This window comes from Psammomys obesus, unplaced genomic scaffold, assembly GCF_907164565.1.
Source record: "Psammomys obesus unplaced genomic scaffold, mPsaObe1.curated_primary_1811, whole genome shotgun sequence".
Classification (NCBI taxonomy): domain Eukaryota; kingdom Metazoa; phylum Chordata; class Mammalia; order Rodentia; family Muridae; genus Psammomys; species Psammomys obesus.
The window spans coordinates 4,825,022-4,838,591 of NW_026596149.1; the positions used below are offsets into that span (position 1 = coordinate 4,825,022).

The 13,570-nt window shown below is 37.9% G+C and overlaps 1 protein-coding gene across 1 annotated transcript in view; it reads right to left on the minus strand.

Annotated features, from left to right (window-relative positions):
• Positions 1-3,951: 3,951 nt before the first annotated feature.
• The window catches only part of Plxdc2 (plexin domain containing 2), a 436,538-nt gene continuing 426,919 nt past the window's right edge, over positions 3,952-13,570 (minus strand). The window contains exon 14 of the mRNA XM_055593812.1: positions 3,952-8,700. Within this exon, the coding sequence (XP_055449787.1) occupies positions 8,584-8,700 (117 nt within the window). The 3' untranslated portion in view covers positions 3,952-8,583. The remainder of the gene's footprint in view (positions 8,701-13,570) is intronic.

A 13,570-nucleotide genomic window follows, 5' to 3' on the forward strand; every position in this document is an offset into this window, starting at 1 on the left:
ATCTGGATGGACCTGGCTTTGTTCAGTTCACCATTAGATATTTGTATTATTGTCATTACAGCATCCAGTAGCACTGGAATTCAGGTCCTGAGATGATCTAATATCTCACAGATAAATATTAGTTATTATAGATGAAAGAAATCTTTCTTATTGATTCATCAGAAAAAATATTTTATATTATTTTTGCTGCTTTTGTATGGTTGGTTGGCTCATGGTCACTGGTATAACAGAAATTGAACAGTATGTTCATGGCTTTTAAATCAAAGGAGATAATGGAAAAGCAACTACTTAATTATTAATAATGCAAGTCCCTAGAGCAGTGGACCCAGTGGTATTAGGATCGGCACTGTCAAAGAAATATGTGTGAGTAATGGCTGAGCTTTAGACTAATTGGGGACATTCTGTACTTCAGGTCTATCACCAGATACTGGTGTCACTTCCAGAATCTTTGTCTGAACTACGTAAATCTGAGCTGACCTTCACCGGATATTTGTTTGAACACTGTTCTGAAGAATTGAACACTCTGCCTGATAGGACATATGGCTCTGTATTTATTTCCCTTGGGCTCATGCTTATTCACTTACTAGTCTGTATATACCATACACCAAACTTCTAGAACTACTTTCTTGCTATGGTTTGCTGATGGTCCCCAAAGCTGTATGATAAATGAGTGATAGCTTCATTAAGGCACACATATTTTATAATGCTAAGGAGAAGAGAGACTGCTGTGAAAAAAAAAAAAACAAAGTCCCTCGGGAGAGATAGCATCATTGAGACAGTTCAGCTGAGTATAAAAAAGTCCCTCGGGAGAGATAGCGTCATTGAGACAGTTCAGCTGAGTATAAAATGAACACATATATCAATATGTGCCAAGTCAGTTTTTTCATTTTATTCAATTAGAAGAATTTTTGAACAATCATAAAATGTTAATAAATCTTAGAAATCAGACAAAGATGAATGCCAGCTTGTGATTTGCATTTTCTAGCCTTTGTCATGGATATAAAGTAATAAGACCTTTTGGTGTTGACAGTGAGTTATAACAAGGTTTTAACATGTAGTTTTGGGGCACTTACTACTTGAGAATAAACATAATGTTGAGAAGCCAATATTATTCTGTTCTACAATTATTTTACAGGGATTCAATTCAAAGAATCAGGTTTCTTCTCAACAATTATTAGAATGACAGTGGGCACCGTATGTTGTCAAAGTTATAACTGTAAATAATTAGGATGATTTAGTAGAATCTGAGTTGAATTTACTGGCACAGCTGATCCCTAACCTAGAGGAATACTTCTACATAGTGTGCGAGGAGAGTGAGAATAGAAAACTCTATGCACACCTTTGGGGTTCTTCAAAGTTAGAGATTTCTGACCCCATGCCTGTTCAATGAGAACATTCCCAAGAGTCTTTGTCCATATTCAAGGCCTACAGACTTTTGTCCTGACGTTTTCTACTATGTATATTAATTGCTACAGACTGGATAATTCTGAATGCTACCAAGTCCCATTGATCTTCAACAAAAAGTAAACCAGACATTCCAGTTTTTTTTTTTTTTTTTTTTTTTTTTGTCAATTACATGCAATATTCATAAAGGACTGTCTTCATGACCTTCAACAAGTTTGCCAACTGGTGCAAAATGAACACAAGTACAAACTGACTCTATTGACAGTTATCCACAAGAAGCTACTGGCTTTCAGGGAAACTGATATAAGGCACATTAAAGGCATACACACTGGTGTGACATACTTAAGCATTTAAGTCTGAGGTTCACAATTTTCAATTCCGTGGGGCAATATTATCTTCATGGAGTAATAAAACCCCTGCATGTCAGCATGTAGTTGATTAGGTGACAGAAAATAGAGAGGACATCCAGTCTTACCTAAATTATACCTAAGCAGCTTCAACTTCCACACACATTTTGAAGCTTCATTTTGTAGATGGGGGAAATGATCCACATACTAGACACTCAAACTGTGTGACTTCAGGAGGACAGATTAATGCCTCAGTGATTATGGTTGTAAGGTGTCATTGCTTGAAAACCCAATGGCTAATTATCTAACAACCATATTTTAAGTTTTCAAACTTAGCCTGTCTTTTAATATAATTAGATCCTCTTAATAATTGTTGGATAAAGAGATGGAGTAAAAGCTAAGGGAGATGTTGGGCTATGGTTGAAGTATGTGCTGTTTTTGTACTTTGATGTTTGCAATTCCAAGCATTGTTGTTGGTATAATATTCTTTTGAAATGTGTACAGCTTACCCTTGTTCATTCAAATGCTGATTTCTCCCCCCCCCCCCACTCTCTGGTTTCAATCCAGACATTGCATTGTGATACTTATTCTAAGCATCCTGTCTCAACTTTGTGTAAACAGTCCAAAATAAAGCAACTAGCCACAATGTTGAACTGGGAGGAGCCAAAGGACAGGAAAGAGGGGAGGAGCCAGAGGACAGGAAATGAGTGGGAGGAAAAAAGGGTGAGGGCAGAGCTAGGAGAGGGGAGTTGGAGATCTTGGAACTACTTAGAGAAAGAGCCAGACCTAAGATTTCAGAAAAAGCAAGTATAATGTGGGAAATCTAAATGTTAGGAAACTATGAGGGCTTGGAGGTTTAAGAGGAAGTAACTATTGCCCAGCATTGTGTTCTAGGTTAACTAAACAAATCCAGTCTCTGTGTGGTGATTTGTTTATACAGCTGTTTAGGATGTACAGCAGCTTTACGAAAAGATAAACCAACAGTAAATATTAAACACCTCCCACAACACATTTTATGAATAAAAACCCAATATCATAAAGATTAAATAACAAGGAAAAAGGGGAATGTCTTTAAATCTCTCTCTCTCTCACCTCTCCTCATCACAGACATGCAATCCTCCTGCCTTAGCCTCCCATAGCTTGAGTTATAAGTATCCACCAGTGTGCTGAGACCTGACTCCTGACCGAATCTACTTACCAGGCATGCAGGAATTTTACAAGGGGATGCTTTGGATAGCCCTTCCCTTTTCTCCACTCTGGGAATACTAATGATGTCAATAATTATCTTTTATTTGGAAGGATTTGAATGCTACAGGATAAACAATAAAAGCCATGAAGGTGGCCAAATACGCTATAAAGTATAGAACCACTTTCTATACCTTCAGCAGAGACTTACAGACCCAATATCAACTGGTCTGAGTTGAGGAAATGAAGCCTGTCTTTTGCTAGAACAGCTGTAGTGAATATAAAGGTCAAAAGCTTTTTGAATGCACTGGTGCTTCTGGGTCTAAAAACACAGATGCTCATTATTTAGAGATGGAAGCAAAAGTATCCATACAAAGGAGAAAAACTTTTGTTCTGGTTCTGCACAGAATTCAAGTAAATAGGAAAATCTTCAGGACCAGGACATCTTTAGGCCTTTGTTTTTTTATTCTTAAAATTAACAGCTTATTTGAACTAGAGCTAATAGTTCTTTGAATTAAAAATTGATGAAGTAATGCTTTTCCTGTTTGCAAAGTTGTGCCTGAGGATTTCATTAAATTATGATGTTATATTTAGTTCCCTGAACCATTTATTTTGACTTGTTAATCTTTAAATTATGTATGTGTGTGTGTGTGTGTGTGTGTGTGTGTGTGTGTGTGTGTGTGTGTTTGGGTGTGCATATGAGTGCAGGTGGTCATGAAGAAGGGAAAAGGGTGTTAGCTCCTCTGGTGCTCAGGTTATTGGGGTTTGTGTACAATTAGAGGATTGTGGACCAAGCTCTGGTCTTCTGAAAACATAGAAAAATACTCTTAACCACTCCTGCCCCCTGAACGGCGTACTGTTTACACACACACACACACACACACACACACACACACACACACACACAATTTGTTTTCCTATACCACAAGGTCTTCAGAGTGACCTCCAGCAGGTGCTTAACACAATTAGTTTTACTAATTATGTGGTTCAAAGAAAGAACAAGTAAAAGGATGAATCAAAGTACTCTGTAAAATGTAAAGTGCTTTATAAAAACACAATGATATGAGTGTGTCATAGGTAACACATCTGATCTCACAATATTTTCCCATAAGATCCTCTTGGGACAAGAAGTTTCCAAATAGTATTCATGAACAAGTAAAACTGTGATTATTTATGGATTGGAAATTCTTCAACAAACAGTATTAGTTTTCAAATACAATTGAGTAGGAATGAAACAAAGGCAGAAAAACATTTAAATGACAAAGATAAATAGCATTGTTAACCTGATGGCCACAGCAGAGGAGGTGTGAGAGGGGACACAGAAGGACCCTATAAGAGTCGGAACTTGAAACAGAATAACAGTAATGGCATAGAAGAAGATTGTTTCAGTGTTTCAGACTATAGATTTTGATGTAGAGATCATTTATAGCAGATAAAGTTAATTTTTTCATGGATTATGACTTCAAGATGTTGGTTGTTTTAACTGCTTACAAAAGAATGTAAGTAATAACAATTGAAACAAACAAACAAACAAAAAACAATTGAGAATTTTAAGTTTAAACCCACTTTTGATACCAGGGAGAATTATTGTATGTATCTAAGCCTTAGTCTTCTCATCATGATATGCCATCCAAAATTATATATTATCTAGACAGGAACATACTTTAAAATAATTTTATTGTTATAAAGTTTGCATTTGTAGAATTTACATCAAAACTAAGTTTCCCCCATATTTATATACTAATGTTATAGTTCCTTGCATTTCTAATAGTAATAAAATAAATATGAGATAACTTATGTTTGCAGTGTCATTTATTTTGATTTCGAAACAGTCTCTGCTAAGATCCTGGAATTGCTTTTGTTGTAAAGAATAAGGTGGAAAACCAGAAAAGGCAAGAAGTCACTAGGTGACTCCACATAAGAAAAAGAAGAGAAAGTCCAGGCAGGTGGATGAGACAGAAAATTTGGTAAATTAGAGAAAGAGTCAGAAAAGAAAAACATGGACAAAAAAAAAACAACCAAGCAAAAAATAAAAAACAAAAAAATCCAAAAACCAAAAGCCAAAAACCGAACTAAAACAATAACAATGAAAACATGGACAAAAAGAAATTCAAGCAGTTTTGCTATGGGCTTCAACAGTTTCTTAAGAATGTATTGTCTTGATTGTCTTGAACTGCTGTCTGGATTGATTTACTTTTTTTTTTTTCTTTTGTGTACAACTTGGTACTGGCCTTACAGATGTGTTTTATAGATAACATTGATAGAAGCTTTTGAAAGTCTTTATATCTGCATATTTAATCAGTCTGAAAAATAATCTTGCATAAAAGACAGCACAAAATCCTTAATTTTTTTAATTTGAAAATTGATATTCATAGAGATTGAACTATTTATTGAAGGACACACTAGGAAGACATAAAGCCATGCCAACTTGTATTCACATCATTCCTTTATGAGTCCTCTCTTAGATTATAAGAAAATAATTGTTTGGATGTGTCTAAGAGCTGTCAAATTTCTTTCTTTCTTTCTTTCTTTCTTTCTTTCTTTCTTTCTTTCTTTCCTTCGTTCCTATTTCCTTCTTTCCTTTCTTCCACTATTTCATTCAGGGGCAACTACTTCAATTGAAACATTATAGTACTTCACAGTAAAATTTTCTGCAATGATAGAAGTGTTGTGTGTAGCTGACAGGAATAGTCATGAGCATGTGTAGCTATGGCTCACTCGAAATTTTACCAGAGGACTGAATATAAATTGTATTTAATTTAAAAATCGCTAGCCATAACTGGCCAGTAGATATAATAGTGGACAGCACTGCTCTAGATCATATATTTGAGAGTCTACTAAATACCTTAGAGACCTTACAGCAAAAACATTTGCACTCAATTGTCCTTTACCTTTAACCTTTATCTTTCTACCTTAAGGTCTCAACCATTCACAAGCAAGCCAATAAATAGCCTGTAAAGTCTGGTTGATTGATTAGTAATTCTGATCACAGATCACTACTCTTGCAAATAATTAAGATAAAGTATCTAAATTCCTTTGTAGCACCATTTTATAATTTCGTCTTAAGGTTGTATATATCTCATTGTTATTCTTCTAAGAACACCATTGTCATTCTTCCCTTATCCTCACAGAACTGTGACTAAGGTAATTGTTCCTATCCTTTGTATGCATAATCCATATAAAGACAAAGATACTGGACTCCTTTTTGAAATTTCTGAAAACCCTCTATGTCCTTCCTGTGAAGTACATGAATCAACAACAAAGGAGAAGCACAAACAGAATCCGAGTTTCACAGAGGAAACTTACTCCTTGTGGATTCACACAATCAGAACTTCTTAATCCTCTTAGTTGTCTTGGAACATCCCCACACAATGTAGCACGCTCTTTGCTTCTAATTGTTTTCCTTATATCACTTGGTGATTTGGTATACTGAACAATTCAGATGGTCATGTATATTCATTTAAATGAGTTATTGATTATTTTTAATCTAAAATGGAAGATAGACTTTGAAAGGTGTAAGGTTATCATTACTGCTTGAAGGAATTATGTAAGGAGTGAAACATATGTAAAGACATTTATGTGGCTTCCTGTCCATTGCTGTTGGAAGCCAGGCTTATTGCCAAAGCTCGTGAAAGCATCCATACTTTACCCTAAAAGGAAGTCGTCTAGTGTACCATATGTATCTGCAGAATACCACTTGCACCAATTACATTGGCAAGTCATTTGGTTATTGCTTTCCCACCAAAACTACACGGACAAGAGTAAGCTGAGATATTTCATATAACTTGAGCATAGCTGGGGCACAGATTGTCATCACATCCTGCAATCATGTTGCTCCTATATCTTTCTTTTCTGACATTTTAAAACTAAGGATAGGGAAAAGTTACCATCATCAAATACGCCAAAGTGTAAAGCAAACACATGTGACAGAAAAGAAGCCTGGCTTATGTCAGACCATGGGGACGCCACCGTGACACTCTGCTGTCCAGTGTCGACATTTCACCGAGATGGGAAGCTGTCAGTGAAGTGCTGCTGCTGAGATCTTTGTCTTGTGAACGCTGAGTCTGCACTTCTGGACACCTGGTAAGCACCAGGACTTTTCTCGGCACAGAATGTGAATGTTTTACAGGCCAAGCCATTGCTCGACTTGTACATCTCAGTAACTGAACTTGTGTTGTGGGATATAGTTCACTTTCCTCCTTGGCTGATGCCTTTCTTTTCTTTACTTATGGGAATTTTTCAAAATTTGGATTGCAATCAGAGTACAAATCAGAACTCTACTGGAGGGACGGTTACAACTGCTTCTTGGACTAAAGGAAGGAGGGTCGGTAAGAATGAGACAGTGGATCCAATGGGTGGTGAAATTATACATGCTGCAATAATACCTCACTTGTGGAAGTAACATAAAAATATTAAAGATTGTTTTACAATGTTGTGGAAGAAACTCAGTGATGTATCTTGCATTTGTTTTGTCTTGAGGACAAAATACACTCTTTAGAGCCACAAGAGCCTGCCTTGTGTTAGTTATAAACAAAAATATATTTATATATATTTATGTAACTACTATGTGCTTTAAAGAAAATTACTGCATGATTCAGCAGGGTTATTTCATTCCTTTTTTTTTTTTTTTTTTCTATCACCAGGGATATGTTGACTTGAATGGCTTCTTAGACAGGGATTGACAATGAAATGGGATTTTCATACAGACATGGTAGACTTAAAAAAGAAAGCATTTAAAATCCCTTAAGATATTTGTCTCAAAAAGTGATCACACTATTCTTCCTCTTATTTCTGTCTGTTTCCATTAGCCAAGAGCAAAGGAGGCTTCAGAGGACTCTAGGTGGGAGAGGAAGTAGCACCTTGTAAAACAAAGCTCATTTTATTCTAAAGTGAGAGAATATAAACCTCACTGGCTACTCCCTCCTCCTCTCTAGACCTTAGCTTAACATTTGGAGATAGTATCACAGCTCACAGAAAGAGTACTCATGACCCAGGAAGAGTCAAGCATAGTTTGAACTTCTCAACAGATGAAAGGTTCATCCTGTGAAGTCATGAATTATTGGGGCAACTGCATGTACAGCAAAAATAAAATCCTTTTGCTGAAAGTCTGTTTGGAAAAGATACAAAAGCCTCCGTGTGTTTGGTTTTGCTCTCGTGTGGACTATTGGCCTCCACCATCTTGCAATCTTTGCTCTTTCGAGGGAAAGCATTCAGGCTTCGGAACATGATTATCGTTGAGACGTCAGAGAAGAACATTTGAACCAAAGGTGTAGATCCCTTGTGAACTAAAGCTTTATTTATTATCATTATTTTATCCTTGATCCCTTTGCAACCCTGCACCTAACCCAAAAGCATCGTCATCTTGTCACTTAGGCAAGTCCACAGGAGATGTTCCTTGTGAACCAGGAATGTCATTCTGCTGGGGAGATCTGTATTCAGTGTACAAGGTGTCTTGGAAAAGTCTGAGTTTTCCTTTAAATGTTCCTGGGCTGGGCTCATCCAGAAATCTTGTCTCCCTTCTGGCTACAGCAGTTTGGGGCGCCTCTTTGTGTGGTTGTGGATGTGTGTCTGTTTGTCTTAAAGGTATAAGCAAAGTTTTAGTCCTAACACCCGTAAGCCAGTACTGGTGCCGCTCTGTCCTAAAATTTTAGCACTGCTCTGATACAATAAAACCTTCTTTCTCTCCAACTGGTTCAACTTCTGCATAGGCAGGATGTCCGGACCCTCTTCGAAACTTCATTGCTGGCCATCTGCTTGGGCGTCTCTAAAATGGAAAACAGGAAAATGCAAACATAATGAGCATTACAGTGAGTGCTTATCATCAACAAACACATATTTACCAGGCTATGGAGGTTGCCCAGGTGGTAGAATGCTTGCCATGTTCAAAGGCTTAGTTTTGATTCTCAGCATCATGTATTTCAAGCGTAGGTGGCACAATCCTGTAATCCTAGCTCTAGAAAGATGAAGGCGGGAGGATCAGAAGTTCAAGCCCAGCCTGTGATACACAAGTTAGAATATTTTATAACTATTGTAGGTTAACTCCTCAATGTGTCACATTAAGCAATCTCCTACAACCACCACTGGAATTAATATGGCATCCTCTGTCAGGTCCCTGAGGTTTTCTTTCAATATTCCTGGGCTGGGCTCACCCAGAAATCTTGTCTATGGCTTCTCTGTGTATGGTTGTGGATGTGTGTCTCCATTCTGGTTCTACTAATGCTCATATATCAGTGTACATATAATGGCACTTGGTATCTTGCTCTTGCAAGATTTGCTAAGTAGGTAGCCGTCTATTGGTTTTACCTAGTCTCAGACAATTGTAAATTTTCAAAGGCAAGGTTTAATGCATGCTTTATAATCATTTATTCTGGAAAGTGTCACATAGAACAAGATAAACTGATTTTAATAGTTAGTATTTGCTTATATTTCAGAATACATGAATGTGCCGACATGAGCTTATGTGCACCACATGAATGCAGGTCCCCACAGTGGCCAGAAGACTGAATCCTGCATCTGATTCCCTGGAAATGGAGTTACAGGTGGTTGTGAGCTACCTGATGTGGTTCTAGGAATCAAACCTGGGTTCTTTACAAAAAAAATAAGTGTTCCTATGATGAGCCATCTCTCCAGCTCCTTAAAATTCATAAATAAAAAAAGCCTCACATTTTTTTGTGAGACAGAATCTTACTATGAAGCTCAGGCTCACCTGGAACTTGTGAAATGGCTACCTGTATCTTCCAAGAGCCGAGATTAAAGGTGTGACTTCCATATGTGCCTCTGATATATGATTCTCTTTTCTAGAAGTCAATGCCAACATCACTTCCTTTGTCATTAATTTACTAATAAAGTACAGCCATAAAATTCTCTAACCATTCCTAGGAATGTGGCTTTAATTAGCTGCTAGACTTCCTAGCAAATAAGACAGAGGAAATATCACTGGTCTTGAGAAAGCGTTTATTAAACTAAGCACATTTATTTATGATTTTATGTCCAAACATTAAAGATAGCAAATATTAAAAACGGGAGCCATCACCAAAGGCTGCGAACAAACTTAGTCTATAAAGATAATACTGCATGGTGGACACTAAGTCGAAAACACAGGCAATTTGTACTGACAAGAAGAGCTTTTGTCTCCAGTGCTCTGTCTATCAAATAAACCCACTGCGATTTCGAAATAGATGTGCTGAAATGAATTATTAAGTTACAGCTACAGAAGACACTAAAATGCACTTCATAGCCACAGTGACACTAGAAATGATTACTCCATTTATCAAAGTGCCCGAAATTTTGGCATAAATAAGGCAATAAATATTGAGGGAATTTTATTCCTATGTAAAGACTTTTAATGAAAAAAAAAGGTTACATACCAGCGTACAGACAGTGGCACCTGGTATTTTGCTCTTGCTAGATTTGCTAATGACATGTCGTCATCAATGGTTAGTGGCTGTGAGGGACATATTTTTGCGTCAAACAGGAATGCATATTAATTTTAGGTTCTGGAAAAAAATGCGAGTTGAGGTAATTATATTCTGCTTACTAATAACATTATTCACTGTCATCATAGCACCATGTGGTCAGAGGTCTGATGTTAATTAGCTGATTAAATCTTATGAGGTAAGTGACAGGAAAGCTCCCTGCCACCCAAAAGAAGACATGAAAACTACCATGGGGCCCTTCCAGATTAATTTCACAGTGGTTGTGAAAGTTTGTGCTCGAACCAGCAATGGAGGGGTGTTTCCCTTGCTCCCCTAACACTGGAAGCAGGGACTGTCTCTGACCCTGTCCTCAGCCTGTGGATCCCTTTCGCCTAGCCGGGTGCCTTGTCTCTTCTCAGTGAGCAAGGGTGCAGCCTGGGGTGCTAGGGCAGGTTGGTATTCTTTGGGGCCTCCTCTCTGAGGAGTAAAAGGGGGAGTGGAGGGGAGGGTTGCGTGAGGGTGGGACTGGCAGGGGAGGAGGGAGGGGGTTGGGATCAGGCCATAAAATGAGATAAATTAAAAAAATACCCTACTATGGCGAGCAGCCCAAAGCAGAAGAGGAGCCTACCGTGGCCCTGAAGACCACCTTTGACAGGCATGTGCTGAGTGTCTCTCTGGAATTTATGGTTACTGCCTATTTTAGGAAAAGACTAGGAGCCTTGGGACTTACTGTTTATAGTTACCATTTGGTTTCCATGGCTTCAGACCTGGGGCTCTCTAAAGCCATGACCTCCCTAGGCAAGCAGCATCATTAGTTCTGTGCTTCTTATCTGTCTTTTTCTAAAGGGGGAAAAAGCATAATGGCCTGTGGGTCCTGCTGCCAAGGGCAGCCCCACAATCTAATGCCCATACATCATACATAAAGATGTCATGCTCAAGGGACTCTTCATTAGAAAGGTGACAAGCATGCTGAGGATGACACTCATGAAAGTTGCCTGTTACTAAACTCTCCTAAGTATATTTTTATGCCTTACACTAGGTGATCATTGGCGTTTTCCACAAACTAGAAAAACTAGGAAACATCAGCTGAGATTAACATGGAATCTCTTTATTTACGAAGTTGTTTTTGCCACCATCAAAACTACTTCTTAAAATTCAGTAGCTTAAACATACCTCAGCCAATATTTGTGGACACGATTTTACTTTCATCTTCCACTTAAAGTGTAATATTAATAACAACATCTGTACTCTTCATGTAACGAACTTTAAGTTAACAACTCCCTTTTATATGAAAAGAGTGGGATTGCTGGTGGTGTTTATCGTGTTTGAGCTCATCATAGCATCCTCACAATAGCACAAAATCCTGGGCAGAATAAACACAGCACAAACTTCCTTTCAGAAATTATTGTTTTGTTTTTTTAGTGCTGGTAAAGAGCCCGAGGCCTTGCACATGCTGGCCAGTGTGCTATCTTGGAGATCCTCCCCAGCTTATTATCAGATTTTTTTAAAACATATTCATAAAAATTCTTTTCCTCGATTTATTATCACCCATTTTAGGATCAAAAGCAGAAATTCCTAATCAAGACTTGGAATCCCCTGACGTCCCATGGCATACACAACTTGCTTATTTAGTTGTTCATCACCCACCAAAATTTCATTAGTAAAGATGAGTAAGTTAGATACAGCACAACCAAAAATTATCCAAGATATTTTTCATTTGTAGAAAACTAAAATCTTATATTTCCTTCTTTGAGTTAATTCAAAGAAACGGCATTTCTCATAGTAATATGTTAAAATACATATAAGTTAAATAATTATAAACTGAAAACTTAAAGCTTGAATGTTTGAAATATTTTTTTAGCACTGACAGAATGCCAGAAAGGGAAAATTCCACACTATAAACTTTGCTTCATTAATAAAATGCCAAAAAATTATGATGTATTTTTAGCATGCATAATATATGAACCAAATCAACTGGGTTTGGAATATAAGAAATTTATTCTTTTTCTTTCTACTTTTTGCATTTTCACATTTTCTCTATTTCATGACTAAAACTTCCAAAGAACAGTAAAAACTGCCAAACAGCTGCTGTCCCTTTAGAAGACCTTCACAAAGACACAGGCAATGGTATTCCATATCACAAAACCACACTACGGTGAATAAAACATGTGCTGATCTGGACTTTTGTTTTCCTATCTTCAAATTAGTATCTACTGTCCCTTTCAAGGCTTGAAGAATCTTTATTCTTGCCTTCTTGATTCACTTTAAAGTCTTCGGAAAGATAGTATCAACAGCAATAATAATACCTCTGTGTTGTGATTATTTAATTATGTTCCTCCTGTCTTGGTTCATTATAGACTTCTTAAATGTATGAGGAAACTATATGCATTAGTTTTCTCTGGAGTTGTTTCTCTGTGCCTGTCTGCAGCAGCTCATCTATTCACTTGAGGACTAAGTTCATCTTCCTCCCCTGTGGCCTGGTAGGTCAGTCCCATCAGGAGGAAGTGCTCAAAAAGCAGGCAACAGAGTCTGTGTCAGAGATATCCCCTCCTCCCCTAACTAGTGGGCCCACAGAGGCCTGAGATCTCCATTGGCTTCCTACAAGTAGAGGCCCTAGGTCCAGACCATGGGTTGTTCTTGGTTGTGCCTCAGCCTCCTCAGGCCTCTCTAACTGGCTCTGCTGGTCTTGTGGAGCATTTGTCCCCTCTAGGTCCTGACCCCCTTTTCTCCAGGAGACTACCTTTGTATGCCTCAGAGTGTTGTGGGAACTGGCCATGACCACAAGATCATTTCCTGGCAATGCAGAATGCACTCTGAAACCCCCAAATTCAAACCAGAATGTAGCATGAATCCATTATAGACACCCAGGGTGTAATGCCCTCGGACACGACAGGATACAATGCATGGGTGACCGTTAGTTTCATTTCTGAGAATTTATGTGATTAAGCACTTTCAGAAGAAAATGTTCACAGTGATGTGCGCACTGGGGTATGTCAGACAAGCACGAATTCTCCTTAATTACTCACTCCTTCAGTACTATTAGTTGAATAGTCATTTAAATCTATCCCAATGGTCCATGGTGAGAAAATTAGTTTAAATATCCACAAACAAACATGTAGAGTACATTCAGCTTGCAGTGTGCTAGAGACCTGGGGCTGGAGACCAGTCCTCAGGTACATAGAGCAAACAGACAGGGCTATCTGCAGGCTTAAATAGCCC